Genomic DNA, 26,982 nt, shown 5'->3' with positions numbered 1-26,982 from the left:
GTTTAGGGAGACAGGTCAGAGAAAGTGATAGTACATGTGTACACTGCATGCACCATGCAATCCAGCACCCCATATGATCCCCTGAACTCCTAGTAATGGTCCTTGAACGCAGAACCCGAAGTAAGCCTTGAATAAGATGGGTATGGCTCGAAAACAAAACAAAACAAAAAGGTTTAAAGAGAGTAAAAAGCCAAAGCAAGATGGAAATATGAATCCTAATCTTCCATTCGTTCTCATTCATGTTGATGGCAAAGAGTTTAATGACAAAAATAGGACAAAGCACAAAAGATGGATGAAGGACGTTTCCTTTGCTGGGATTTCCAAGTTCATTCTCGTTTTCTGCTGAGCACTGCATTTTTCTGTTGCCTCATTTCTTATGGCAAAGTCTCAAAGGATGTGAAGGAGAGAGGAAACAAAAATCTTCCACCTGGAAGATGTCCCTCTGTTCAGGAGACAAAGAAAAGAGCAGTGATTTGGGGGAAGAGAAAATGGAGTCCAGAGGTTAAAGCAAAACTTTCTCTGTGGAAGGACAGAGTTGTTTGTAGTCACGGGAAGTCACACAGGAGAAAGAATGAGCTTGGCTCAGCGATCTGAGTCTACTTAGAGAAGTCTAGAGATGAGCAGTTTGGGCATGCTGAGTGCCTACTGCTACATGTAGTACTGCCTATGTAAAGCACTGTCTGCATGTAGTACCATGTGTGTGTCTAAATATAGGACCATGTGTATGTCTACATGTAGCACTATGTGTAAATCTACATATGTTTACACTATGTGTAAACCTACTATGTGATATGTGTATGTCTACATGTATTGTTACATGTAATTCTGCAAATACTAGTATGTATATGCCTACTTGTAGGACTGTGCATATGTCTACATATAATACGATGTGCAAATCTACATGTTGTGATATGTGTATGATCACATGTAGAACTATTTGTAAACCTACATGTACTACTATATGATATGTGATATGTCTACTTGTAATACTATGTGAAAGTCAACTTGTAGTAGTATGTATATATATTATATATACATATATTACATATAGAACTATGCAAATGTCTATATGTAGTACTTTCTACTTGTCTTACACCTGTTCTCTCATTCTCTCCTGTTGCACAGTAAGCTGTGCACTCTGAGGATCCCATTTGTACAGATGAAGAGAAGACATTGAAGACCAGAGAGGATTAGGAAGTTAACTTTCTAAACCACAGTACTGGTAATTGACGGAGGCATTTAACCCCATTCTCATTCAAATCTCAAGTTCATCCCTATAGCTCTTTATGGCAGGAAGAGAAACTGCCTTAGGATGATGGGTTGGGGGGGGAGTGAAGGATGTTCCTATATCAGCACAGGAAGGACCCTTGCCCATCTCCAAGGCCACAGTCCATTCTGGCAAGTCTGCAGAGGGACACACTGGAATAATCCACTCCCCTTAGTGAAGAGGAGGCTAAGAAAAGGTTGTCTTGAGTGTAAGGACAACGAATTGACCAATCAGTATTTGGATTTTGGTAATTCCCAGAGCCTATGATTTAGTTTTGTTACCTACACTGAAAAATTTATCTTTAGCTCAACAAAGTGCTTTTGTTCTCTGAAGAAACCGCTGAATATAACGATGGAACACAGCATGAGAATAATAAAGTGAGAAGGTTCATTTGCCTGTTGTTTTATTCCATTGCTGTTCAACTTACATGGAAAGGGAGGGATTTTGGATTATTTGCAATAAAGCACATTGCATAATGCAAGCCAGCGGGACGTTTCTCCTGGGGAAACACTTGTAAAAGTAGATTTAAATAATGTCTTCAAGGATTTTACTTCTAGGTTTTTAAATAGCTCATTGAAATAATGTTTTTTTGAGGGGGGGGACGGTTTGTGAAAATTATTATTAATATTGTTCAATAATACCCACATAAATTGCTTTCACTGATGGCTTAGCATTAGCTACATAAATGGTGTTCACAGATGTATAACCTACCATCTGCACTAAAATCTGAGCCTAGCACAGGAAATCTGGTGCATGATGTTTGGCTACTTTGAAGATGGTACTTTAATTATGATTGAGAGGATGGCCCACTGCCACTGATTTCATTCCAGGAATTGTGTGTAATGGATTTCTTTTTTCTTTTATATTTTTATTATAATTCTTTCCAGGTTTCATTAGAGCTACCAAGAGGTAGGAAGGAAAGGAAAATTTATCTCTAAATGCTAATCACTCTTAACTCCTGCATATGCATTCCTTCTTATAGTAAATGACCATTCTGCTTAATGGAATGATTAATTTAATAATAATTAATAATATAATTAATATAATATAATATAAACATTACATTATATTAATAATAAATTAATAATACATTAAATTAATAAATGAATAACATCCTTTTTTCTTTGTTTGTTTCATGTCTTTGCCTCTGCTAGTTCAGAATTTCACTTTGTAAAGATGGATGTTTGAGATGAAAATGCCCCATTCTATCACCATTTCATAGGGATTTCTGACACTTAAACTGTTTAGATGCATTTTGGGGGTTGGGTTATTTTTTTTTCTCCTCCTATTCCCAAGACCATATTTAGGTTGTGGGAAAGAGAACAATTGTTTTATGTAGCACTTTGACTATTTAGGTATCTTCACTCTGGAGTCTTTCTGACTTTTTCTTTGCTTCTTTTCTTTCTACATTGTCTATTTAATTTAATTTAATTTTACAGTCTGAGTTAAAGACTCTCACAGCCCTACATTTCTGCTGGATAGACAGAGAGATGGTCAACAATTCTTCAAACTCTGCATCAGGTTAGATTTGTATTTCTCAAACTTTATTTCTGACTGTGCCCCCTAGCAACCCTGTTTCTTTTTTTTCGACATCCCCTCCTCAACCAGTTGGTCCTCTTGTCTCTTGCTGTGGTTCCTTCCCCCTGTTTAAAAGATCTTTACCTGTGGACCCTTGACATAGCCTTGGCTGGAGTAATCTTTCCTCCAGCTCTGTCAGTCTCCCCTTTCCCTTCTTTAAAGGAAAGTCCCTTCCTATAAGTTTAATTTCTCTTCAAAGTTTTCATTTCCTGGGTTTGGATACTTGTTGAGTCAACTGTAAGATCTTGGTCAGAACACTTTCTTGTCTGAGTTTTCCTCATGCTACTTGGAGACCACATCTTGAATGAGGCCATCTCTGTGAGCTATGTCAGTGATGAAGTCTCCTGGCTATTATGTTCATAAATTAGAAGCCACATAAGACTCTTACTTCTTCTCATGTTGGCTTCTTCCACTAGGAATCGCCATTAGTGATTCTGTATCTCCACTAGGTGTTCATGATTTAGGGAGAGGCATGGGGGTCACTTGTGACAGTGCTCAGAAGCCACTCCTGATTATGGATCATATATAGTGCCAGGTTTCAAACCAGGGTCACAACCACAACCTCATGCTAGGAAAGTACTTTAACTTAATACCAGGTACTGTAGGTACTATAAGTATAGATAGGGCCTATAGATAACTTTGGTATTAGCCTCTTAATTGGGACTAAGGAAATAGTACAGAGATTAAGGGTCTTGTCTTGCCTCCAGATGACCCAAGTTCTAACCCAGCACTGCATATGGTCATCCAAACACTGCCAAGAGTAACCCCTGAGCACAGAGCGACGTGTAATTCCTGAGCACTGCTAGATATGATACAATAACCTTCAAAAGAGCAAAAAAATTAGTTGAAAATCAAGTTTATCACATTTAGCAAATTTCTGACTATTGCACTATGTAGTTTGATATTTGTATATATATATATATATATATATATATATATATATATATATTATGCTCACCATCCAAAATCAAGTTTTTGTTATGTCCTTCTAATTGACCCCCTTTTACTTATACTACACCCCTTCCTTCTCTTGTAGTCACCAATCTATTCTCAGAATCTCAGAGTTTATTTTGTTTTATTTATTTATTCTTGGTTCATTTATCTTCCACCTAGGAGTAAAATTCTAAGGTGCTTGTCTTGCTTTCAGTCTTTTCTCAGTTAAAATATCCTCTATATAAATAATATATCAGTGAATATCTATGCCGTATCTTCCTAACCCATTTAGTCATATAGTATCTTACCTAGATTGCTTCCATATATTGGCTTGTAATTTTGGGAACAAAGGGTGACAATATCATCTTAAATTAGAGCTTTTATATTTTTGAATAAACACTCAGAAGTGTAATAGTTGGGTCTTATGACCTTTGTTGGGGGTGTGGGTTCTGGCTGTATCTGGGGATTGACTCATGACTTAATCCTGGCTCAATGCTCAGGAATCTTGTGGTGTTGGGAATTGAACCAGGATTGGCTTTACTCCCTGTTCTATCTCTCCAACCCCAATGGAATTTTAATTTTTAGTATTTTAAGAACTCACCATATATTATTTATAACTGCATTTATTAGCCAGAATTATTTTCTCTTTTTCCTTCCTTCCTTCCTTCCTTCCTTCCTTCCTTCCTTCCTTCCTTCCTTCCTTCCTTCCTTCCTTCCTTCCTTCCTTCCTTCCTTCCTTCCTTCTTTCCTTCCTTCTTTCTTTCTTTCCTTCCTTCCTTCCTTCCTTCCCTCCCTCCCTCCCTCCCTCCCTCCCTCCCTCCCTCCCTCCTTCCTTCCTTCCTTCCTTCCTTTCTTCCTTCCTTCCTTCCTTCCTTCCTTCCTTCCTTCCTTCCTTCCTCCTTCCTTCCTTCCTTCCTTCCTTCCTTCCTTCCTTCCTTCCTTCCTTCCTCCTTCTTCCTTCCTTCCTTCCTTCTTTCTTTCTTTCTTTCTTTTCTTCTTTCTTTCTTTCTTTCTTTCTTTCTTTCTTTCTTTCTTTCTTTTCTTTCTTTCTTTTCTTCTTTCTTTCTTTCTTTCTTCTTTTCTTTCTTTCTTTCTTTCTTTCTTTCTTTTTTTCTTTCTTCTTTCTTTCTTTCTTTCTTTCTTTCTCTTTCTCTCTCTCTCTCTCTCTTTCTTTCTTTCTTTTCTTTCTTTCTTTCTTTCTTTCTTTCTCTTTCTTTCTTTTTCTTTCTTTCTTCTTTCTTTCTTTCTTTCTTTCTTTCTTTCTTTCTTTCTTTCTTTCTTTCTTTCTTTCTTTCTTTCTTTCTTTTCTTTCTTTCTTTCTTTCTTTCTTTCTTTCTTTCTTTCCTTTCTTTCTTTCTTCTTCTTTCTTCTTTCTTTCTTTCTTTCTTTCTTCTTTCTTTCTTTCTTTCTTTCTTTCTTTCTTTCTTCTCTTTCTTTCTTTCTTTCTTCTCTTTCTTTCTTTTTTCTTTCTTCTCTTTCTTTCTTTTTTCTTTCTTTCTTTTTCTTTCTTTCTCTTTCCTTCTTTGACTTTTGGGCCATACCTGTTGACTCTCAGGGATTACTCCGGACTCAGAAGTCATCCCTGACTTGGAGGAATCATATGGGAAGCCAGGGAACTGAACCGTGGTCCATCCTAGGTGCAGAAGCTTCTCAGCTTAATATATTCCTGTCTGTTTATCTCTGCTTCCACTTATTTGGAGAGTGCTGTTTCCTCCTTAAAGATGACTTTAGTCTCAATGTCATGGAGTGTTTTACCTACATGTTTTTCTATATACCCTATGGTTTTAGGTCTGATATCAAGGCCTTTAATCCATTTGGATTTGAACCTTATACATGTTGTTAGATGGAGGTCTGAGTTTGATTTTTTGCAAGTGGCTGACCAGTTGAGCCAACACCACTTGTTAAAGAGGCTTTTTGTGCTTCATTTTGGATTTCTTTTCCCTTTATTAAATATTAGTTCATTGTATGGGGAAGAATCTCTGAATACTCATATCTATTCCACTGACCTGAGGGTCTGTCTTTTTTCCGATACCATGCTGTTTTAATACCTATAGCTTTGTAATATGATTTACAGTTGGGGAAAGTGATGCCTCTGATATTCCTTTTCCCAATGGTTGCTCTAGCTATTACTGAGTGTTTGACATATATAAGTAAATCAACATAATACACCATATCAACAAAAAGAAAAATAAAAACCATATGATCTTATCAATAGATGCAGAGAAAACATTTGATAAGGTCAACACCTATTCCATATAAAAAAAAAACCTCTCATCAAGATGAGATTGGAAAGAACTTTTCTCAATATAGTCAAGGCCGTCTACCACAGCTAAAAACAAATATTATTCTCAATGGAGATAAACTAAAGCCTTTACTCTAAAATCTGGCACAAGACAAGGCTGCTCTCTCTCACCACTCCTATTCAACATAATATTGGAAGTATTTGTCCTAGTGATTATGCAAGAAAAAGATATCAAGGGCATCCAGTTGTGAAAGGAAGAATCAAGCTCTCACTGTTTGCCATGACATGATACTATATTTAGAAAACTCTAAAAACTCTATCAGAAAGCTTCTAGAAACAATAGATTCATATATCAAAGTGGCAAGCTACAAAATTAATATTCAAAAATCAATAGCCTTCTTGTATACCAATAATAAGAGAGAAAAAATGGACATTAAAAAACAATCTCATTCACATTTTTATCACATAAACTCAAATATCTTGGTGTCAACTTAACTAAAGGCGTAAAGGACCTATACAAAGAAAACTACAAAATCCTGCTTCAAGAAATAAAAGAGGACACACAGAAATGAGACTTACACCCTGCTCATGAATTGGTAGGATTAGCATAATTAAAATGGTAATATTCCCCAAAGCATTATACAGATTGCAGGCAATCCTTCTAAAGATACCCATGACATTCTTTAAAGAAGTAGATCAAACACTCCTGAAATTACTATGGAACAATAAACACCTTCAAAAAGCTAGAGCACATAGTTTTTAGATGGTCTCTTCCGCTGCACTCAGGCTTCAGCTCTTGGCGGCATTCACTCTATAAAACACATTTTTGTGGGGAAAAAGTATGTCTTATGGTATGAAAAATATGGTACTTTCCTGATGTCCTCTCAGATCTATCAATGTCAATGCTCTTCAGATCTCTCAGTGATGTTGCACTTCAGATATATCAATGATGAAGCACTTGATGTCTAGTCATGAGACTGGTATAGTCCAGTGTCACTGATGCCTGAGTGTTGCACTGACTGTATGCTCAAAAACATGGTAAATAGTTCCTTGATAAATGCCTTCAGTTTCCTGTTAATCCTGGAACAGACTGAAACAACGATTCTTATAATTCTGTTCTTATTTCAGAAGAATAGGAGATGAGAGTGGGGTATAGTGGGCAAAGACAGTTAACTAAGAACAAATCAAAAAGTCATAGCAGAAGAGAAAGTGATAGTGTTTGTGAAACAAGAATTGATAGAAAGAAATCAGGAGGTAGAGGAGGTTCAGTACTAGATAAAGTCTCAGGGAAAACATTTTAGAGTACACAATAGATTTTCCACTTTTCCATCTGTCATTGTTGTTGTCTGGGGTTTGCACAAAAGCCTGTTTGAGGTGCACACTTAACATGGGTCACACAACAGCTTGTCATGCTCAAAGAGTCAACTGGAAGTTGGGCTTACTTTTAGTCATGTGCTTATACACGTTCTTGCAGTTGTGATGCTCCTTAGCTCTGGTGTGCATGCACCAGTTGTATAAAGCACTCACGAGGGCTCAATTCCTCCCTGTTGCACTGGCATATCTTTGAGTGCTACTTCTGGGGGTTGCGCATCAGTTGCTCTGCTCACACACACTTGGCAGTAGTTTAGCTGGCCATCGTGGCACCGGTAATTGTGACACATTGTTTGTGGTACCAGTAATCATGTGGTACTGCTAAGTAGGAACTTAGGATCCACCACCCAAAAGACCACCAAGGAGAGAGCAGTAATGGAAATGTAAGGGAATTTAGTCCAGCATGCTGGGGTCTAAAATCTCCTAAGAAAGGAAGTCTCTGAGAATGGCTCATAGGAAAAATGGAAAGGATACCTAAGGCTCAGTCCAGGGGATTTCTGCCTCTGTATATTGATCTTTTAAAATTATTGGTCCTTAGTAAAAGGTTCAGCTAGGATTGGTTGTAGTTCAGATGTAGCATCAGACAAATGATTATGGCAGGCTTCAAGCCCAGTGAAGGGTGATCAGGCACTTCTCCAGATTCAGGATGTGGTGTCACCTGGCTGTCAGCTGCTGTTTAGCCTTATATGGATGTATTTCCTGACATTTATCCCTAGGGTCTGGTTCCAGGAATTGGATGTTCTCTTGATCTAGTCTTTGTATCTTAAAACTAGAACCTGTTATGGCTGCATTCAGACTCACAGCAAAGCCAGGTTTATAGCAGTTAACTTCCTCAAGCAAACAGTACAGAAGCCAAAGCAATGTTATTTCTAAAGGCACACCATATTCTACCCTCAACATTTAGGTTGCAGTTAATGCTAAATCTTAGATTCTAACAGTACTAGTAATGGCAGCAGAGCTCTTAAAAGCTATTAAGCATGACATTGTGTGTCATGTCATTGGGAATCAAACTCTCAACCTTACTCTTGCAAGGTGGAAACACTTAGTTCAACCTTAGGATGCTTAGCTGTCCTAAGTCACTGAGCAATCCCTTGTATCTTGGGGTGATGTCATTTCTTCTTTTAATCACATTGCACTCATTTACAATAGGATATCATTTTAGGAACACAGCATTGCCCTTTATAAACAGTATATACTTCAGCCACCTTTCACTAAGTGTCATCATACTGTGAAATTGAGCCTTAGGGAAAGTGATTTATCCCTCTCTATTTATATCTCTATGTAACATATATTTAAATTATTGAGTTAATGTGGTTATAATAGTGTTAACGTTTATGCTTTTCATATACACAAAGTTACTGCAAAGAAGTACATTTAAATAATTTGGGGGGGTAAGAGGTTTGGTCCACACATGGTAGTGATCATGAGTGACTCTTGGGACTATGTGATATAAGGCATCAAAACATGGTTGAACTCATGCCAGACAAATGCCTTAGCCCCTGTTCTATATCTCTGGTACCTGGAGGTGATATTTTAGTGTTCTTATGTATAAAGTTACTACAGGGATTTCCAAGCAGTACTCAAGGGACCAGCAGCCCATTCTTGATGATTGATACTCAACCAACCTAGCTGGACCAGTGAATTTTAGTGCTTCAGCCCAGTAGTTCAAGCACCCACCCAGCCAAACTTGGGAATCAGGTAGGCTATAAAACAGATGGAGCTCTGGAGGCTATGGGGTAACAGCAAGTAAGCCCTTCACAAACTTAAGCACTTGAAAATGCAAGGCATGCTCTCCTGATTACTTTAAGGTCACCTCAGGAAGGTGCTATTTAATTTGATGTCTGATTAAGAAAGCAATTGAGGGAGAATATGGTACAAGGGAAGGAAACTCAGGTACAAAGGTTCTAAGGCAGCAATGAGGGAAAGAACAAAAATAATACAGAGAAGGGCATGTACTGGACACAGGGTATTCAGAGTGGAGAGGTGGGAAGGAAGGAAGGCCAAAGCAGAATGGTCATGTCTCCCAGATTCACACTGTTAAAAACCTGGTCTTCTAGAAGATTCGATTAGTACTGTACATGCACTAAGATGTTTCCATTACCTTTTTTTTTTTTTTTTTTTGTGGTTTTTGGGTCACACCCGGCAGTGCTCAGGGGTTACTCCTGGCTCCATGCTCAGAAATTGCTCCTGGCAGGCACGGGGGACCATATGGGACGCCGGGATTCGAACCGATGACCTTCTGCATGAAAGGCAAACGCCTTACCTCCATGCTATCTCTCCGGCCCCAGATGTTTCCATTACCAAGAGACTTTTCTGCCTAGCTGCCCTCAGAGTTCAGAAATACAAGAGATTAAAAAGAATTCCCACCAGAAAAATATAAAACCTCATGGTACTCTGAGCTCTATCTTAGAGTTCTCCATCAAATATACCCCAGGTTCTCACCAAATCCCTAAAATCTCTTTTTAAAAAAGCATGTTCTGACCTCCTCTATTACAGCCAGTCACTTTCCTTCTCTGTCTGTGTCATCCATCTATCTAGACCCAGCAATATTTTGTGTCAAATTTCCCTTTGATAGTTTGAACTAGTCAGAATTAGGCATGGGTGTAGCTTATTTCTCAGATTCATTTTCCCTTGGGGTTTATCTCCTGAAAAAAGAAAAAAAAGTTCAACCAATGCCTCGATCCTATGCCTAGATGATACTATGCAGGTGTGGGATTTGTACCAATTTCTTAGTTGCCTTCGCAATGCACTAGTCTTCAGGGAGTCTGAAGCGCTGTGTTTGAGCCAACCTGTGTATTTGTAACAAGACCAGCGTACAGGGATGATCATAGTTATGGAGAAAGTCAATCTTAAAAGGAAAAGTTTTGAGGTCGATTTCAGGAATAAGAAGCTTAAAACACTTAAAATTAGAGATGATTGTGTAATCATGCGATTTGTTTTTTTCTCCTGCCTGCGTAAAAAACTGACAAGAGATGTTTTTGGTCATTGATTCAATTGAATTAATTCGTTCATTCCATCTTTTAAAATCTGGATCGAAGAGATCTTTCAAGAAACAATGTTACATGGTATAATTCACTATAATTTTAGAACTTTATAGTTATACGAATGCAGACGAGGCAGGGATTTGTAACAATACAGTTTTCTTTAGGAAAAGAAACTTGCCAAAAAGGCAAGAATTTTAGAATGCCTCAGTTTTCTGGGACTTTGAGACCAATGTGAGACACTGGGTAAGTGGACATTCTGGAAAATTCTGAAAATGTATTCAGTCATTGGTGTCGTGACTCTAAAATGTTGCAGACCTCGGTAGGTATAAAACACTTTGATGGTCTACCTTAGAGAAAATGGCTAGAACTCATTATAAAGGCTAAGAGCTGATGTATCTTTTATTTCCTTATGGTACTTGACATCAAGCCCTGGGCCTCCCCCACACAGGGCATGCTTTTGACTACTGAGCTACATTCCCGGCCATTGAATTTTTGTTTTTGTTTTTGTTTTTCGGCCACACCCGGTGACGCTCAGGGGTTACTCCTGGCTATGTGCTCAGAACTCGCTCCTGGCTTGGGGGACCATATGGGACGCTGGGGGATCGAACAGCCATCCGTCTTAGGCCAGCGCGCATAAGGCGGACGCCTTAAGGTTACCCCACTGCTCTTTGTTATAGAAAGTTTTCTTGTGATTTCAGACAAATCTAATTTACGCATTACCACATGACAACACTAGATGGCAGAAGTGAATAACAATAAAGAAATCCCCTATCAGGGCTAAAATCCACATTTTAAAATGAATTTCTCCTGCTTCCTCTCTTCACTTTTTTTCTTCTCTCATTCTTCTTCTTTTCCTTTTTTGCTCCCTCTCACAGTCCTCGAGTTTCGACTTACAATTTAAATAACCGATTCTCAGGAATCACACAAGCATCCTAAAGCACCAGATCTGAAAACCAGTCAGTCACAAGTACTTGTAATTCAAATGCTAAAGCACAAATTATCTTCTCTTAATGCAAAAGGTCTTTTCTAGCTGCTTTCATCTAGAGCTGGGGATAAAGCTTTCACAGGCTTTCAAAGCTCCTAAAGCCTCGGGTTACACAGCTCATCTCACTGTGGCAGCTGGGGTGGGGCTACAGGAGGCTCAAGCCTAACAGGACTAAATTGACAGAAGAAAAAGCATAAAGCCCTTTGGTACTAGTGGAAACCAATAAACCCTTTTACTTCTTTGTACCACTATTGCAGCCCATCTGATTATTTCCAGGTTTTTGTGGACAGCAAGTAATAACATGCCAAGCACCAGATGTCTTCTTGTTTACACTTACATTACTGCTGAACTCATCCTTAATGGGTTCAGCAGGAGTCCAACAATTGCTACCTTTGTAAACTGGACAGTAACCTCAACGCATACTATGAGCTGATTTGTTGCTTTGCCCCGCCTCTGAGCTATTTCTATCTCTGATTGGTTATCTACCTTCCTAGGCAGTATTTTTTTTTTTTTAGATTGGTATTTAGAGACAGTAAATAGTAAATGATCTATGTAAATGAGGGCTTGTGTAATGACTACTCAGATCACATACTCAAATGAGGAACCAATCAGAGTCTGTCTAGCCCCTTTCTTGCTCCTTCATCATCATCATCATCATCATCATCATCATCATCATCATCATCAAAGAAGTGACTTGGTAAAGAAAAAGGTCCAATGCTGAAGTTATAACAACAAGTAAACAAATTAATCTTCCTCACCCCCCCAAAAAAAACCAACTACACCCACCTTGACAAACACAATTAGCTCTACTTGCACTTAAGAATTCTCAGTTGAACGGGTTAATTTAGGCCTGCTGATCTTTTTCTTGGAGTCATTATTCTCTGCTCTGTAAATTTCCTTTCAAGAATTTATTATTCTATCCCCAAAGGCTTCTCAATTTGAGAACTCTTTTGGGTGCAGTGTCAGGAGCACTCCCCTCAATATTCGACCTGGTAGTGTAGGTCAGATGGTTTCATGCTCCTGTCTTGTGATGTGGTGCTTCAGGGGCCAGCAGTACTCAGGGGTCCATCCAGTACTTTTGGGACCATTCAGTACTCACTACATCATGCTGTGTTCTGGATTGAGTGCAGTGAACTTAGGGACTTGTTCATTCTCTAGAGGCTTTGAACTCTCTCTCTCTCTCTCTCTCTCTCTCTCTCTCTCTCTCTCTCCCACTCTCTCTCTCTCTCTCTCTCTCCCACTCTCTCTCTCTCTCTCTCTCTCTCTCTCTCTCTCCCCTAAGGCTTCTAGTTTGAAAACAAGGTTCTGGTTTCTTATGCACAAAATATGATTTTATTGTTACTGATCTTCATTCTTTCCATCACTGAGAGATAGGTTTCAGAATTTCTCAGTGATTAACAGTACTTCTTGGGGGCTCTGGAGGTTGCTCTTCAAGTGTAGGTAGGCTGGAGGCTCTGCAATATCTGTCATATTTTTCCAGAAATTAATTAGAAAAGAGTTGACTCATCGTTCCCTTCTCTCTTCCTCTTCTTTTCATGTGTTTCTCTCCCTCAGTCTCTAACACACACACACACACACACACACACACACACACACACACACACACACACACACACACACACACATTGTTGCATACACGCATAAAAAATGAGAAAAGGTATCACACTGAATTATGTTTTAAAATTAAACTTGGTCCAAATAAATGAAACACTAACAATCTCCTTTGTGTGTCATCATCTTAATTCAGTTTTCCCTGTCACAGAAGTTAACTCCTTGTTCTTATCTTATAGGTAGCTAAAAGCAGAATGGTCTGCAATGGATGGCAATTTTTGGGTTTTGGGAAAGAATGATATGGAAAAGAATGACATTAGTTTCAAAAATACTTAGAGGTTTCAGGATATAATTGTTAATTTCATCTCTTCTATATATAAATTACAAATTGGAACATTGTGCAAGAATGTGATTGCTTTAGCTGACTTGATTGCTAAATAATCTAACACTATCACTTAAGCAGTATTGGTTCTTAAAGCTCTGGGTAATGGATTACTCATTTGTAAGACCTAGGAAATTCATAATATTTACCTTACAATGTAGTTCTGATGGCGGAACAGAGATAACTGTTGTGTTAATTGTGCGTGCCTCATGGCAGTTGCTTAATGAATACAGATGTTAAATTTGGGGATAGTAATGACTGTATGGAATTTGGACAGTGAAGTTAACTAGAACTTGTTTTAAATTCTGTAAGTTGTTTCTTACAGGCTGCAAGATAATGGGTAAACGATTTCATTCGCATCTGGAAATAGGCAAATCTATTATTACATTGATTATTGGCTTACTCTACCAGCCACATGAAAATAATTCTGTAAGTGGAAGATTTTATTATTCATCTTGCTTTTCCGGTCTTTAAAATATTTACTTAAAAGAAATCATGATATGTTCTTTGCACCTTGTTGAGTACCAAGAGAATATTTTGAAGATCACTTTCTTTCAAGTGGTATGGGACTCTGTTGTGTGAGAGGGTTTGTAAGCAGGTGAATATATGATTATAAATGTGACTTAAGTCACTCACATATGTGAAGTAAACATAAATAAAAATAATCCCACTACCAATATCGACTTTCCACCACCAATATTCCCCTGGTACATTTCATACCATCCCACATTACCCCCCAACCTACCAGTACAATAGGTCCATTTTAAGTTTAGATTGTTAAAAGTTTGTTTCTTGATTAAATTGTTGTTGTCACTGTCTTGGTTATTTAGTTCTGTCCTTTTTTTTTAACACTACCAATACATCTGAGACTACTTGGTCCAGGGTCCCTATATTTTCATATTTGTGTTTCTCCTTTTCCACTTAGTTTCTTTCCTTCTCACTATATTCTGGAACCAACAGTGTTCAAGACAACTCCCATTTAGACCATTGGGTTTCTTCATACAGTTATTCTAAATACCACATATAAGTGATATCATTTTGAATATATCCTTATTCTTCTGGCATACTTTATTTAACATAATTACTTCCAGTTTCATCCATGTTACTGCAAATTGCATGACTGCATCATTCCTTATAGCTATTCCATTCTATATATGTACCGCATCTTCACTAGGTTGAATCCAAGTTTTAACTATTATACTGAGTGCTGCAATGAATAGCGGTGAGCATACATTATTTTTCTGTCCTGGAGTTAGATAACCAAAAGGGAGAATAATGATTCAATTTTGAATCAAAACTCAATTTTGAATTTACTGAGAAATCTCCATACTATTTTTCAGAGAAGTTGGACCAGGTAGCATTTCCACCAACAGAGGATGAAAATTCTTTTCTCCACATCCCTGCCAACAGAGATTGTTCCTAGTATTTTTGATATGTACCATCTTCACTGGTATAAGAGGATATCTTATTATTGTCTTGATTTGGATTTCTCTAATGATAAGTGATGATGGGCATTTTTTTCATGTGTCTGTTCACCATCTGTTGGTCTTTCTCAGAGAAATGTCTGTTCATTTCATCTCCCTATTTTTTGATGGGCTTTTTAGGTTTTGTGGAGTTAACCTTTGTGAATACTTTGCATATTCTAGATATCAAAACTTTATCTGATGTGTTGAGTGCAAAAAAATTCTCCCATTCATTTAGCTGTCTTCTAATTTTAGCCATGTTTCTTTTGCCATATAGAAACTTTTTAGTTTGAGGTTGTCCCATTTATTCAGGGTTGGTTCTATAGCCCTTGTCATTGGCATCTTATTATCAAAGCCTTTATTAAGGTCTAAGTCTTGGAGTTTTCTTCAAGAACATTCCTTCTCAATGTAAGAAGAACATTCATTCTGAATGAATGTTATGGATTTGGGTCTAATCTCAAGGTCTTTAATTCACTTTGAATTGACTTTTGTGTTAAAAGCTGTCTTTGTTCCATTTCAAATTCTGGGATCTTTTGCCAAAGAATAATTGTCCATATACTTGGGAGTTTGTCACTGGATATTCTATTTTGACCCATTGGTCTGAAAGTTTGTCTTTGTTCCAATACCATGCTGCTTTGATCACTATGACTTTGTAGTAAAGCTTAAAATTAGGTAATGAGATACCGCCCAGTTTTTTGTATGCCATTTTATTTTATTTTATATCTGAATGAATGGAAACATTTCCTCCATGCCTTTTAAAACTCAGCTGATGTTCTCATGGAAGTCTTTTCTGAAGTTATTTTTCATAGCTTGCTTTTCTGTTTCTACCAAAGAAATACTTGTTATATATAAATATGTAAACTAAAAATCTATCATGCACTAAGATTTCACATATAAATTAAGCAAGCTTATATGCACACTGTGCTAGAGAATATCCTAGACTGATGATTGCGGAGATATACATTGACAGAGACATAGTTCTTTCCTCAAGATAATTATGGCTTAGTGGGAAAGATGATAAAATTAGCCTGGTCATGCATTAAATATCTCTACACCATAGTGTCATAAAATCAAATATAACTTTTTTTGGTTTGATTTTTATTTATTTTTATTTTGTAAATGTAATTGTTATAGTTTGGATAATACAATAGTCTTAATGTTTGTGGTTTTAATGTACAGCTACCAACCCTCACCACCACCACCAAAGTACCTACGATTCTCCATCAATATTAGGTTCCATCCATCTAGCCATTCCTCCCAACCCCATTCCATTTACTTGGTATTCCAACTTTGTGTTTCAAGGCAAAAGGTTTGTCATCATTCAAAACTGTCCATTCCTTTTCTTTTATTTCTTGTATACCAAAGATGAATGAAATTATTCAGTAGTTGTCCTTCTCCCTCTGACTTACTTGCTTAAAATGATACCTTCCAGTTTCATCCAAATTAAACTACAAGAATCCATCTTTTCTAATAGTTGAGTAACACTCCATTGCATATGTATCCTTCGGCTTCTTTATCCATTCCTCTGTTGAACGTTTGGATTATTCCCATTATTTCCATATCTGGCTTCTTTACTAAGTGATAAAATGAAGATAGGTGAGGAGGCACAGCTTTCTTTTATCATGTGTTGTGTTATCATAGTGTTGGGAGTAGTACATGAAGAGCTCTTAACCTTGGTGAGAGAACCAGAGATTCTCAGAATTGGGCAACTTTATCATTAGAGCTCTTTTCTAGTGCCCTCATCCATAAGTCCTAAAGTATTTTTTATCCATGAGCAAGAAGGAAAGACCTCTGTACGGGATAACACTGATAAAACTTCAGAGGGCCATGTTAAATGAAATCTGGCAAAGACAGTTGTCACATGATCTCACTCTTATGTGACATCTAAAAAGCCAAAGACAAAGTTGCAAAAAGTAGAATGGTGGCTCAAAGGGGTTAAGGACAGTAGTGAATGAGCTATTGATCAAAGGTGATCACAAGATTGCAAGATGAACTAGTTCTGGAGATCTAATGCATAGTTACTTTGACTCTATTTTATACTTGCAAATTTCTTTGAGATTAGATTCTAAATGTTCTCATCACAATAGAGAACTAGAAATCACTTTTTAAGATAATGAATATATTAGCTAATACTGTTGTATAATTATTTTGCAGTATATGAGTATATCAAAGTTAAGGCCTATATGCATATTTCTCAGTTAAGCTAGCTGTAAATAGAAAAAAGTTAACAGTCTCTAAGGATACAGCATATTCATTTTGATTTCTATATTTTCCACAACATTGACACAAAATATAAGTTTTGTTTCAAAATTAAATATATTAGCACAATCTGTTTTATTTGAATGATATTTGTTCAAATGAGAATGTTCTGATTGTCTACAATCAATGTCTACAAAGCTCCATCATCCAAACAGAAGTGATTTTATTTTCATTTTTCACCTCCTGTCAACATAATGGCATTTCTAAAAAACAAAGACATAATTAGACAGAAACAGATTTTAATTATTTTTAAAGGAAAACAGTCTCACATTCACTAAGAAGCTTATAGATTCCCATCAATGTAAGTAATAAATTTATGTTCTGTATGTGTGTTTAGAGAGATATTTTTATTTAATAAGTAATTTTATTGAATAAAATTTTGTTAAGCACCAAACTCTCTCCAGTAGGCTCCTAAATCTTTACTCTAATAATTGAAACTCCCATTCTGTACTAGATGGACAGTGTGACATTTGATATTTAAAATTTTTTAAAATTTTATTTACTGGCTCTGTTCTCACTTTCCACAGGTACCAAACATAAAGTCCCTATTGTTTTCTTATTTTGTATATATATATGTATATATATGTATATATATATGTGTATATATATATATATATATATATATATATATATATACACCTCTGTAACCTCTAACCCTCTCCTCAATTGTTCTCTTTGTAAGACATGCATCTCCTTCTCTGTTTGGTTAGGCAAAGTCCATAAGAGATTTTTCAGAGTTCAAATTTATATCTGAACATCTCCATAACTTACAATATACCTGCAGACCAACAACTTTTACAGACTGCTTTGTGCCAGGAAATGAGTTACCATCCCAACAACCTTACCAGGTAAGCCTTTCTCTTTATATTAGGTGAAGAAACTTAATAAGATAGGGAGTTTAAATGACCTGCCTACTTCAGATAGTAAAATTATGAGTCAGTGTTTGAATCTTTTAATGAGCATAAAGTTGGTACCAGGAAAAATAATATATATATATGTATATATATATACATACATATATATTGACAGCATTTAGATGCACAGTCATTCCTCACCTCAAAGCTCATTGCTCAAATAAGAGTGCAGACACAATTTTATCATTACTTTTAATGATCAGCACCATAGTAAGAACCTTGTAAATTTGTGTAAATCAATTATAGAAATTTCCTGTATATTGATAATACACAGGGTATTGATAAAGGTATTTATTTTTTTATTGTTAGAATTTATTTAAGAGACAAAATTGATTAACATATTGAAGTAAACTAACATAACCTAATATAGTAACATAACATTACATAACATATAAAATAATTAATATAATATAATAATACATGTAAGTCAAATAATTTTTTTGATTAAAACACAATTTTTTTGTTCATAATGGCTTACATATCTTTCACAGTAGTATTTTAGTTACATATTAACATTGAATCAGGAAAATACCCATCACCAAATATGTCCTTCCCCCATCCCAGTTCCCTTTCTGCAACCCATATACCCCACCATCACCCCCCAGGCTGCTAACGTAGGTGGTCCCCTCTTTGTCTAGTTTACTATTAGTGATCATATATTTGTTTGGTCCTGGTACCCTCCCTTGTTTCCCCCTCTATTTAAGAGGCGGAGCTAGATAAATTGAGTTATGTGGTTTTGTTTGAAGGAAAGAAAAGCAATAGATTGGGGTGCAAAATAAGAAGAAAAAAAAAGAAGTCAAATACGCTGAAAATGGGCGGAATCCTTCTAGAAGCTTTCAACCTCAGTTTGAGAGAGGATGTGAAAAAGGTAATTGAAACACCACAACAATACAGAAAGAAATATTAAATTAAATATCCAGTGAGCACTACAGCAATAAAGACAAGAACCACACAATAGTCTCGGTTCTGAAATCAAATCATGCTGGAGTGCAAAAAGAAAGAGAAAGTAAGATAAATTAAAATAAATAAAATAAAATAATATTGGAGACATCAACTTCAATCTCTACACCATAATAGAGACGTCAAAAAAAATCGATCAATCGATAAATAAATCCGTGGAAAAATGATTGTTTTGTGCTTTTTTTTCTTTTCTTTTCCACCCTGCATAGGCACAGTAACTATTGGGGATATTGTAGAGGGAATTCCCTTGGCCTAGGAGATACAGGGTTTCTTCATTCCTGAACTATACTGTCATGGGATTAATTGTAGACTCCTTGCATGATCATTTACTCTCCCCTTGGTGCTTTTGTGGTGTGTGGAAGACTTCTGTATCTAGAGATCTTGGTGACTGTGCAGCTCAAGGAACGGAGCTTATGATAGAGTCTTTCTTTGTGGTTCTAGCAGTTATGCTTCTTCAGTGTCGTTTTAATCCATCTTCTGTAGTTGGTGGTCTTGGTCATTATGTTGCTCCTAGGATAGAGCCTGGGATAAGGTCTTTCGTTATGTTTCCTGAAGACCCGTTCAGTGCGGTTGTCTCAGTCAGACCTCTGGAATTGGAGATCTTGTTTGTTGAACAGATCGTAGACCAAAAGCTAGGCTAGAGCTTTCTGCTGCTGTTGTTGTTCTTGGTCCCTGGATGCATACTGTCCAGTCTTGGTTGTAACAACCAGTCACCTGTATATTGTGATCTTGGCTTTTGCACAGATCAAAGGGTGACATGTTTTCTGATTTTGTCTTATCGATGGCTGATGAGGAAGGAAAACTTGCTCTTAGATCAAGTTGTTCCCATTTCCTCATTGTCAGGTTATCAATTTAGAACTGGCGCATGTTGGTGTCAGAGCAGCCTTGTGAATGCCCTGGAGGGAATTTGGCTCCTGGAGCTGTTGTGGAGAATTCTGTAGTTTCTATGTCTGGGATTCAGGAGTCAAGGCTAGACGGTTGGTGTCTAGTTCCCTGGAGCCTAAGTTGTTTCCACATGACGTACGTTCAGGGTGGGAGATGTCCCTGTGTTGTGAACAAGTATGAGTTCTTATCCTTAGTAGATAAGAACTTGTTTTTACATGTAAAATTTCCCCTTTGTTTAATATGTCTTTGCAGGAGAAAGTGGTGCTACATTATATTGCTGGTGGATTTGGGGGTGGAGAGAAAAGAAAACAGACACCTGACAAAAACTAAGAATATATATGCTCACACATATCTACAAGAAAAAAAGTTTCTTAAAAAAATGATTAAATAGGGTCTGGAGAGATAGCACAACGGCGTTTGCCTTGCAAGCAGCCGATCCAGGACCAAAGATGGTTGGTTCGAATCCTGGTGTCCCATATGGTCCCCCGTGCCTGCCAGAAGCTATTTCTGAGCAGACAGCCAGGAGTAACCCCTGAGCAACACCGGGTGTGGCCCAAAAACAAAAACAAAAACAAAACAAAAAAGAAAGAAAGATTAAATAAAAGACGTAATTAAAGGAATAAAGTGGGGCCAGGAGAGATAACATGGTGACAAAGCGTCTGTCGTTCCTGTCATCCTCCATGGTCCCCCGTGCCCCCCCCCAGGGGCATTCTACAAGCATAGAGCCAGGAGCACCCTCCGAGTGCCGCCAGAAGTGACCCAAAAGAAGCAAGAACAAATCAAATCATATAACAAAAACTAAAACAAAAACAAAATGAACAAACAAAAGAAACTAACAAGAATAAAAAAAAAGGAAAAAAGAAAACAAAGAAAAAGGGAGAAAGTGATACAGGAGATCACTTTACATTTGGGGAGAAACAGGATAAGAAGTTGTGTTATATAGGTCTATACTTATGATGAAAGTATAGACTTCCCCATTGTCTTTTGAGATTTCCTTGTGAGGTGTGGGGTCTAGGCAGGGAGATCTTGGGTAGAGTTCTTGCAGTGGGGGTCCTTTGGAGCTAGTTCTGATATCAAGCCACAGTCCACATTAGGGAGAGGTGAATAGAAGGGCCACACTGCATGGGTCAGTCGGGGTGTTGGTTGTATATTCTTGCCGGGAACAAGATGAGAGTTTGAGTGGGTGTCTCTTCACTTGGGTAGTGGGTACTGGCTCGTTGGAGTAGGAAGTCAGTCTTGATGCCTACTGAATTAAGAACTGAGGGTGAAGAGTTATAGTGTGGTGGGGATATTGGGGGTGGGATTGAGGGGTGAAGGAATAGTCAGATTTCTGGAGGAGGGAGAGGGAATAGTATATGGGAGGGGTTATATAGGGTATAGGTATGGGTTGTTTGTGGTTTAGGTTTGTCCCTTAAGGAGGATTCCTATGTCTGTGTGCTCCTGCCCACATATAAACATATAGAAGCTAGCTTAGGTGTATATTAATGTAGAGAGGTGTGGAGGGCAAGAGGTGCGCTGAGTACTAAGTATAGTACTTGTAAGGAAAGGAAACTAATAGATCAACTTTTGGGTATGTATAGGTTTCATGTCTCGAGTACTGCCCATTGTGTTAGTGAGGTCTATCTATATAGGTGTTTACCCTTTTCAGTTTTGTCCACAGCACCCTATATGTCAGCTCTCCTTTACTATAGAGGGGATAACCATGTGGTTTTTATTTGACATAGATTGAATTGATGATAGTGAGAAGGAGAAGGTGGAAGAAGAGGGAGACAAGAAGAGGGAATAGGAAAAACAAAACAAACAAAACAAACCAACAATCAAACACCACCAACAACAAAAATACAAAGAAATGAGAAGAGCAAGGGCCTGTTAGTTTGGTTGAATGTGTTTGATGTTTAGACCCTGTGGTAGAAATCTGCAGGTCTCAGTTGTTGCTTTGGTGATCTGGCTGGTCATGTGCTTCAGGTCCTAAAAGAAGGCATAATCTAGAGATAAAGGAAATGTTAAAGAGTTTTATCCGGCTATTTTCATTATTCAAGCAGAGTATGGAACCTCATGTGACTGAGCACCAAGGTACCACCATAGGATGTTCACACTTTGTATCCAGGAACCCCTATGGACAGAAAAACTGAGAGGTTATTTTAAATGTGGTAAGGTTAAGGCATTCAAATATAATGTTTTGAAGTGTTTCCGTTGGATTCAGTAATTTCCCATCATAATCTTTACCTGTAATCCTGTATAAGATCCCTAGTAAATTATTATGGGCCTTTGTAGTAAAACGATAATTACATACCTGTTCTTTCTATGCTGCTGTTTCTGTTGTTGCTGGTTTCTTTATGATATAATATGTAGTCAGGCTTTGTGTTGTTTTTCTCCCCTTTCTTTTGGGCTCTACTCCCCAGTATATGGTGATTATTATTGAGGTTTCTATCCTGTTTCACCCAGTTATTTAATCGCGGGGTATTGGTTGTATATCTGGTGTATATTCTAGGTACTTCAGAATAATGCTATCATTCTGTGTTTATCTTTTGTTTTCTGGCATGCTTCATTTAACATAATATGTTCTAGGTCCATCCACGTTGCTGCAAAGTCTGTGATTGTATCATTTCTGACTGCATGTAGTATTCCATTGTGTATAGATACCACATCTTTTTTTTTTGTTTTTGTTTTTGGGCCACACCCGGTGACGCTCAGGGGTTACTCCTGACTATGCGCTCTGAAGTCTCTCCTGGCTTGGGGGACCATATGGGACACCGGGGGATCGAACCGCGGTCCATCCAAGGCTAGCGCAGGCAAGGCAGGCATCTTACCTCTAGTGTCACCGCCCGGCCCCAGATACCACGTCTTAATGATCCACTCGTCTGTTGTTGGACATCGAAGTTGGTTCCAAGACTTGGCTGTTATACTGAGTGCTGCGATAAATAGTGGGATGCACACATACTTTGGGATGAATGTTCTTCCGACTTGGGGGTAGATATCTAGGAGAGCGATTGCTGGGTCAAATGGGAGCTCAATTCTGAGTTCCTTGAGCACTCTCCAGACTGTTCTCCATAGGTGTTGGACTAGGGGGCATTCCCACCAGCTGTGTATGAGAGTCCCTTTCATACCATATCCCCGCCAACACAGATTGTTCCTATTATTTAACTAATTTTTTTCTAATGTTGCATTTGGTATAAAAGATTCCAAAGATTAGAAATCATGAAAACTTGTATATGGTATACCCTGAAGCAAATGTTTGAAGGGAAATTTTCTTCTATCACTGTCTTTGTGTTTCCATATTATCTTTTTGTTGTTGTTGTTTTTGGGTCACACCTGGTGGTGCTCCAGGGTTACTCCTGGCTCTGCACTCAGAAATTACTCCTGGCAGGCTCAGGTGCCATATGGGATGCTGGGATTCAAACTGGGGTCTGTCCTGTGTTGGCCACGTGCAAAGCAAAGTCCTTACCACTGAGTTATCACTCCAGCCACAGCCTCTCTATGTTATCTTTTTTTATTATTAATTTTTGTTATTGATTTAGAGTTTCTAGCATAGAAACAATCTCAACTTTAGTTTTCTTTTCAGAAGGGAGATTTGGATTTGGGGTGGAAGAAGTCACAACAGGCAGTGCTTTGAATGTATTCCTGTTTCAGACCTCAAGTTTCACCTGAGGTGCTATAATTGAGCCTCAGTTTCCTACATGTAAAATATGTGTTCCATCCCTTTGAGCTATATCCCACAATGAACTCTGTAAACTGTGATCCCTGAACACACAGTCAGGAGTAATTCCTGGGTATTGCTGATGTGGCTTATAAAACAAAAACCGGGCCTGGAGAGATAGCACAGCGGTGTTTGCCTTGCAAGCAGCCGATCCAGGACCAAAGGTGGTTGGTTCAAATCCCTGTGTCCCCCTGCCTGCCAGGAGCTATTTCTGAGCAGACAGCCAGGAGTTACCCCTGAGCAATGCCGGGTGTGGCTCAAAAACCAAACCAAACCAAACCAAAACAAAAAAACAAAAACAAAAACCAACATTTTAAAAAGGAGAGTCCTACATATAGAGAAAAAGTAACAAATACATAAAGAGTTGTGTGTCTATCTCTGAGATAGAATATAAAGACTGTATTTGTGATCAAATTAACAGTAGATCCTTGTGCTATAACATGGAAAATATATTGTGATTTTACTGATGAGAATGAATTCAATCAAAGTTTCCAGCTATACTAATGCCTAGCACAATTTTTTGCTCAGAGTAGACATTGGGTACATTTTTGTTGCTGAACAAATAAAGTGAAATGGAATCTCAGGGCATGTTTGCGGATTGATGCAAACTCAGAGCCTATTGTCTGAAGAACATTGGTTTAAATGAGGTGAGGGAGGCAAAACAAGAAATTAGACTGGATGAGTAATAACTGCCGAAAACTGAATATGGAGGCTTTAAAAAAATACTTCATTTGCAACAGAGTAAGGCACCCTACAAATCAAGATTTCTCTGCAGAGAATTAACAGGATTAACCAATATTAGAGCAGATGAATTCTGTGCCAGGATCAGAGAGAGAAAAAAAAAAACTGGATGCTTAATAGGAGAACAATTGCAAAGGTCTAATTGAGAAGCACCAAGAGTTAAAGTAGGTGAAACGGATATTTCTGGCTCTGTCACACTCAAACAGAATAAAGCTCCAAAGCTCTTGATCATATGAAAACTGCTTTTATGTATTAACTCATTCCTATTATGATTTTCTTGAACTGTTTTTGGAAGAGATCCTTTCCCAAATTCTGTGTCTATCAGGATTTGGAAAAAGAACTAGTTGATATTTTTTTGGTGCTTGGAAGGAGCTCATAGTCTAAGAAGAGAGACCCAAAGCAAAACGAAACAAAACAACAGCAGTCACACACACACACACACACACACACACAATTGGAGGGTTTTTTTTTTCCTTTCTTTTTCTGGAATGACAAGAATTTTCTTGGTTTGTGCTTAAGAACATTTAGTTATAAATCGGCTGACCAGATGGGGGAGGTTCTGAGAAATGTTTTCTATGTCAAGAGTTGGCTTTTAGTCAATGTAAGGGTATCTTTTAGATGTGATATTTACTTTCTCCAGCACCTTGGCTGCTCTTTAGTCAAGGATAAAGAAAGTATAACTGCTAACGATAAAAGAAAGTGTGGGATGGGAGCGGGGCAGTAAGAAGGAAGCAAGGAAGCTGCAAATCTTGCAACATACCTAATTGGCTAATTTCTAAAAACATCCTCAGGCTTCCACAAGCCTTTGTTTTCAGGACTGTATGTCCAGCAAAGGGGTGACAGATTCTCTTATTCAAAAAGAGAGCAAAGAATGAACCCTCCTAGCCTATTACTATCATTATTTCATTTTATGTGAACAGCTATTAGTGAAGAGGACTCAGACTTCTGAAGAGAAGGGAGAAATGCTCATTACTCACCAGCCTTTGATTTTTGTCAGCAGCATAGAACACTTGACAAGTAAAATGATTTGGCAGATGGAAAGTAGTTGATGTGTGCTATTTCCACCTCTTTCTCCCTGAAAGTCCAGAATGGTTCAGTTGCCAACAATATTTTAGAGCGTAAATGAGATTCATTGGGTGTTTTTTCCTGACTTCTTTCATGCACAAGATGGAGCTGAGTGTATGTTGTGTTGACTGTGTTGGAGAGGAGTGCTGAGGTTTGTGAAAATGTGTGACTGAATGTTAGGTACATAGTAGATGGTCATTTAGCATGTAATGGAAGTTACAGCATGTATTTATCATTCACATCCTCCTAGACTATATTGTCTTCTTCAGAAGACAAAAAGAAAACAATAACAAAGAAGACCTTGTAATAAAGCCAAACTGATTATGTGGAATTTCTGTTATTAAGAAAAACAATTTTCTAAAAAGATGTCATGTGACAATGATAGTTGAAAATAAGTGATATACATGCTATTTCTATAGTAACAATATTGAAAACCACAGTTTCTAAAAAGAAAGGAAGAGAGATAAAGAGAGAAGGAGATCATGAATGTTTGTTAAAGATGCAGGCAAGGAAAAGGGAGGGAAGAAAACTGAGGATATTGGTGGCAAAAAATGTGTACCTGGTGAAAAGTGTTACATCTTGTATGACTGAAACTGAATCATGAACAACTGTGTATCTCATGGTGATTAGTTAATTTATTTAAAAAAAAGAATGCATGTGAGTTATAGATGCTTGTGTGTGAATTTATATATACATATATTTAAATTTAATTAATTAGAAAAGAAGAGCATTAGCTAGAAGTGTTCTAATGTTTATTGCAGCTTATATTAGCAAACAAAATCTGAGTTTGTATATGCCTCAATCCCTGCAACCCTCTGTGGGTCCCACAAGTCTCACTTTGAGCACAGAGCCAAGGGTTAGCCTTGAACCAGCTGAGTGTGGTCTCCAAACAAAAAATAGTAATTTGTTTTTTTAGATCCCAAATTCATGGACATTAATATTACCACTCATTATTATTATTACCACTTTACATAAAGTCACACACATGTGTATATATATATATATATATATATATTTCACATCAATTTAGGTATTAGTTTTCATTAAGCTTTTGCTGCACTTAAAACTCTGTACTTATTTCATTTCATTCAGGCCAAAGCTTGAGCCCAAGTGTGCGGGGGTTCTATTGGTGGTGGTGGTGGTGGTGGTGGTGGTGGTGGTTTTATTGAGTTGCCTGGTTGAGTTATCATTCAAACATATATATTTTTTTAATTTTGGGCCATACCCAGTGGTGCTCTGGTGGGACACTTGGGGAGTGAACCTTGGTCCTTCCTAGTTCAGCACATGCAAGGCAAACAAATGCCTTACTGTTGAGCCATCGCTCCGGCCCCGCAATCGTGTTTTTTAATATTGATATGAACTGAACTAACTACTTGTGTGAAAAGTGAGTAATTATGATGATTTTATTTTTAAAAATTATAAATTCCATAAATTATAATGTGTTCTTAAATGTATTTGTTCTGCTAAATGTATTTTAAGACAGACTATTCATTAATCTTAAAGTCAGATCCACAATAGTTGATTAAATTTAATGAAATCTTAAACATATATGAAAAATAAGGACTTAATAACCATTTTCAGACCTTTGCAATTAGACCTTCATGCATGCACACACACAACACACACAAAGTCGAATAGCTAAAGCAATCATTGGGAAAAAGAATATGGGAGGAATTACTTTTCCCAACTTTAAACTGTACTACAA

At 37.5% G+C, this 26,982-nt stretch overlaps 1 protein-coding gene across 1 annotated transcript in view; it reads left to right on the top strand.

The window, feature by feature from the left end:
* The first annotated feature begins 13,629 nt into the window (after positions 1-13,629).
* LOC126008715 (nonsense-mediated mRNA decay factor SMG5-like) overlaps positions 13,630-26,982 on the top strand; it is a 36,928-nt gene continuing 23,575 nt past the window's right edge. The window contains exons 1-2 of the mRNA XM_049772941.1: positions 13,630-13,722; positions 17,726-17,863. Coding sequence (XP_049628898.1) covers positions 13,630-13,722; positions 17,726-17,863 — 231 coding nt within the window. The remainder of the gene's footprint in view (positions 13,723-17,725; positions 17,864-26,982) is intronic.

The sequence above is a fragment of the Suncus etruscus genome, chromosome 5 (genome assembly GCF_024139225.1).
Source record: "Suncus etruscus isolate mSunEtr1 chromosome 5, mSunEtr1.pri.cur, whole genome shotgun sequence".
Classification (NCBI taxonomy): domain Eukaryota; kingdom Metazoa; phylum Chordata; class Mammalia; order Eulipotyphla; family Soricidae; genus Suncus; species Suncus etruscus.
Note: the sequence above shows the minus strand (reverse complement) of the source record. Positions and strands in the feature narration are given on the sequence as shown.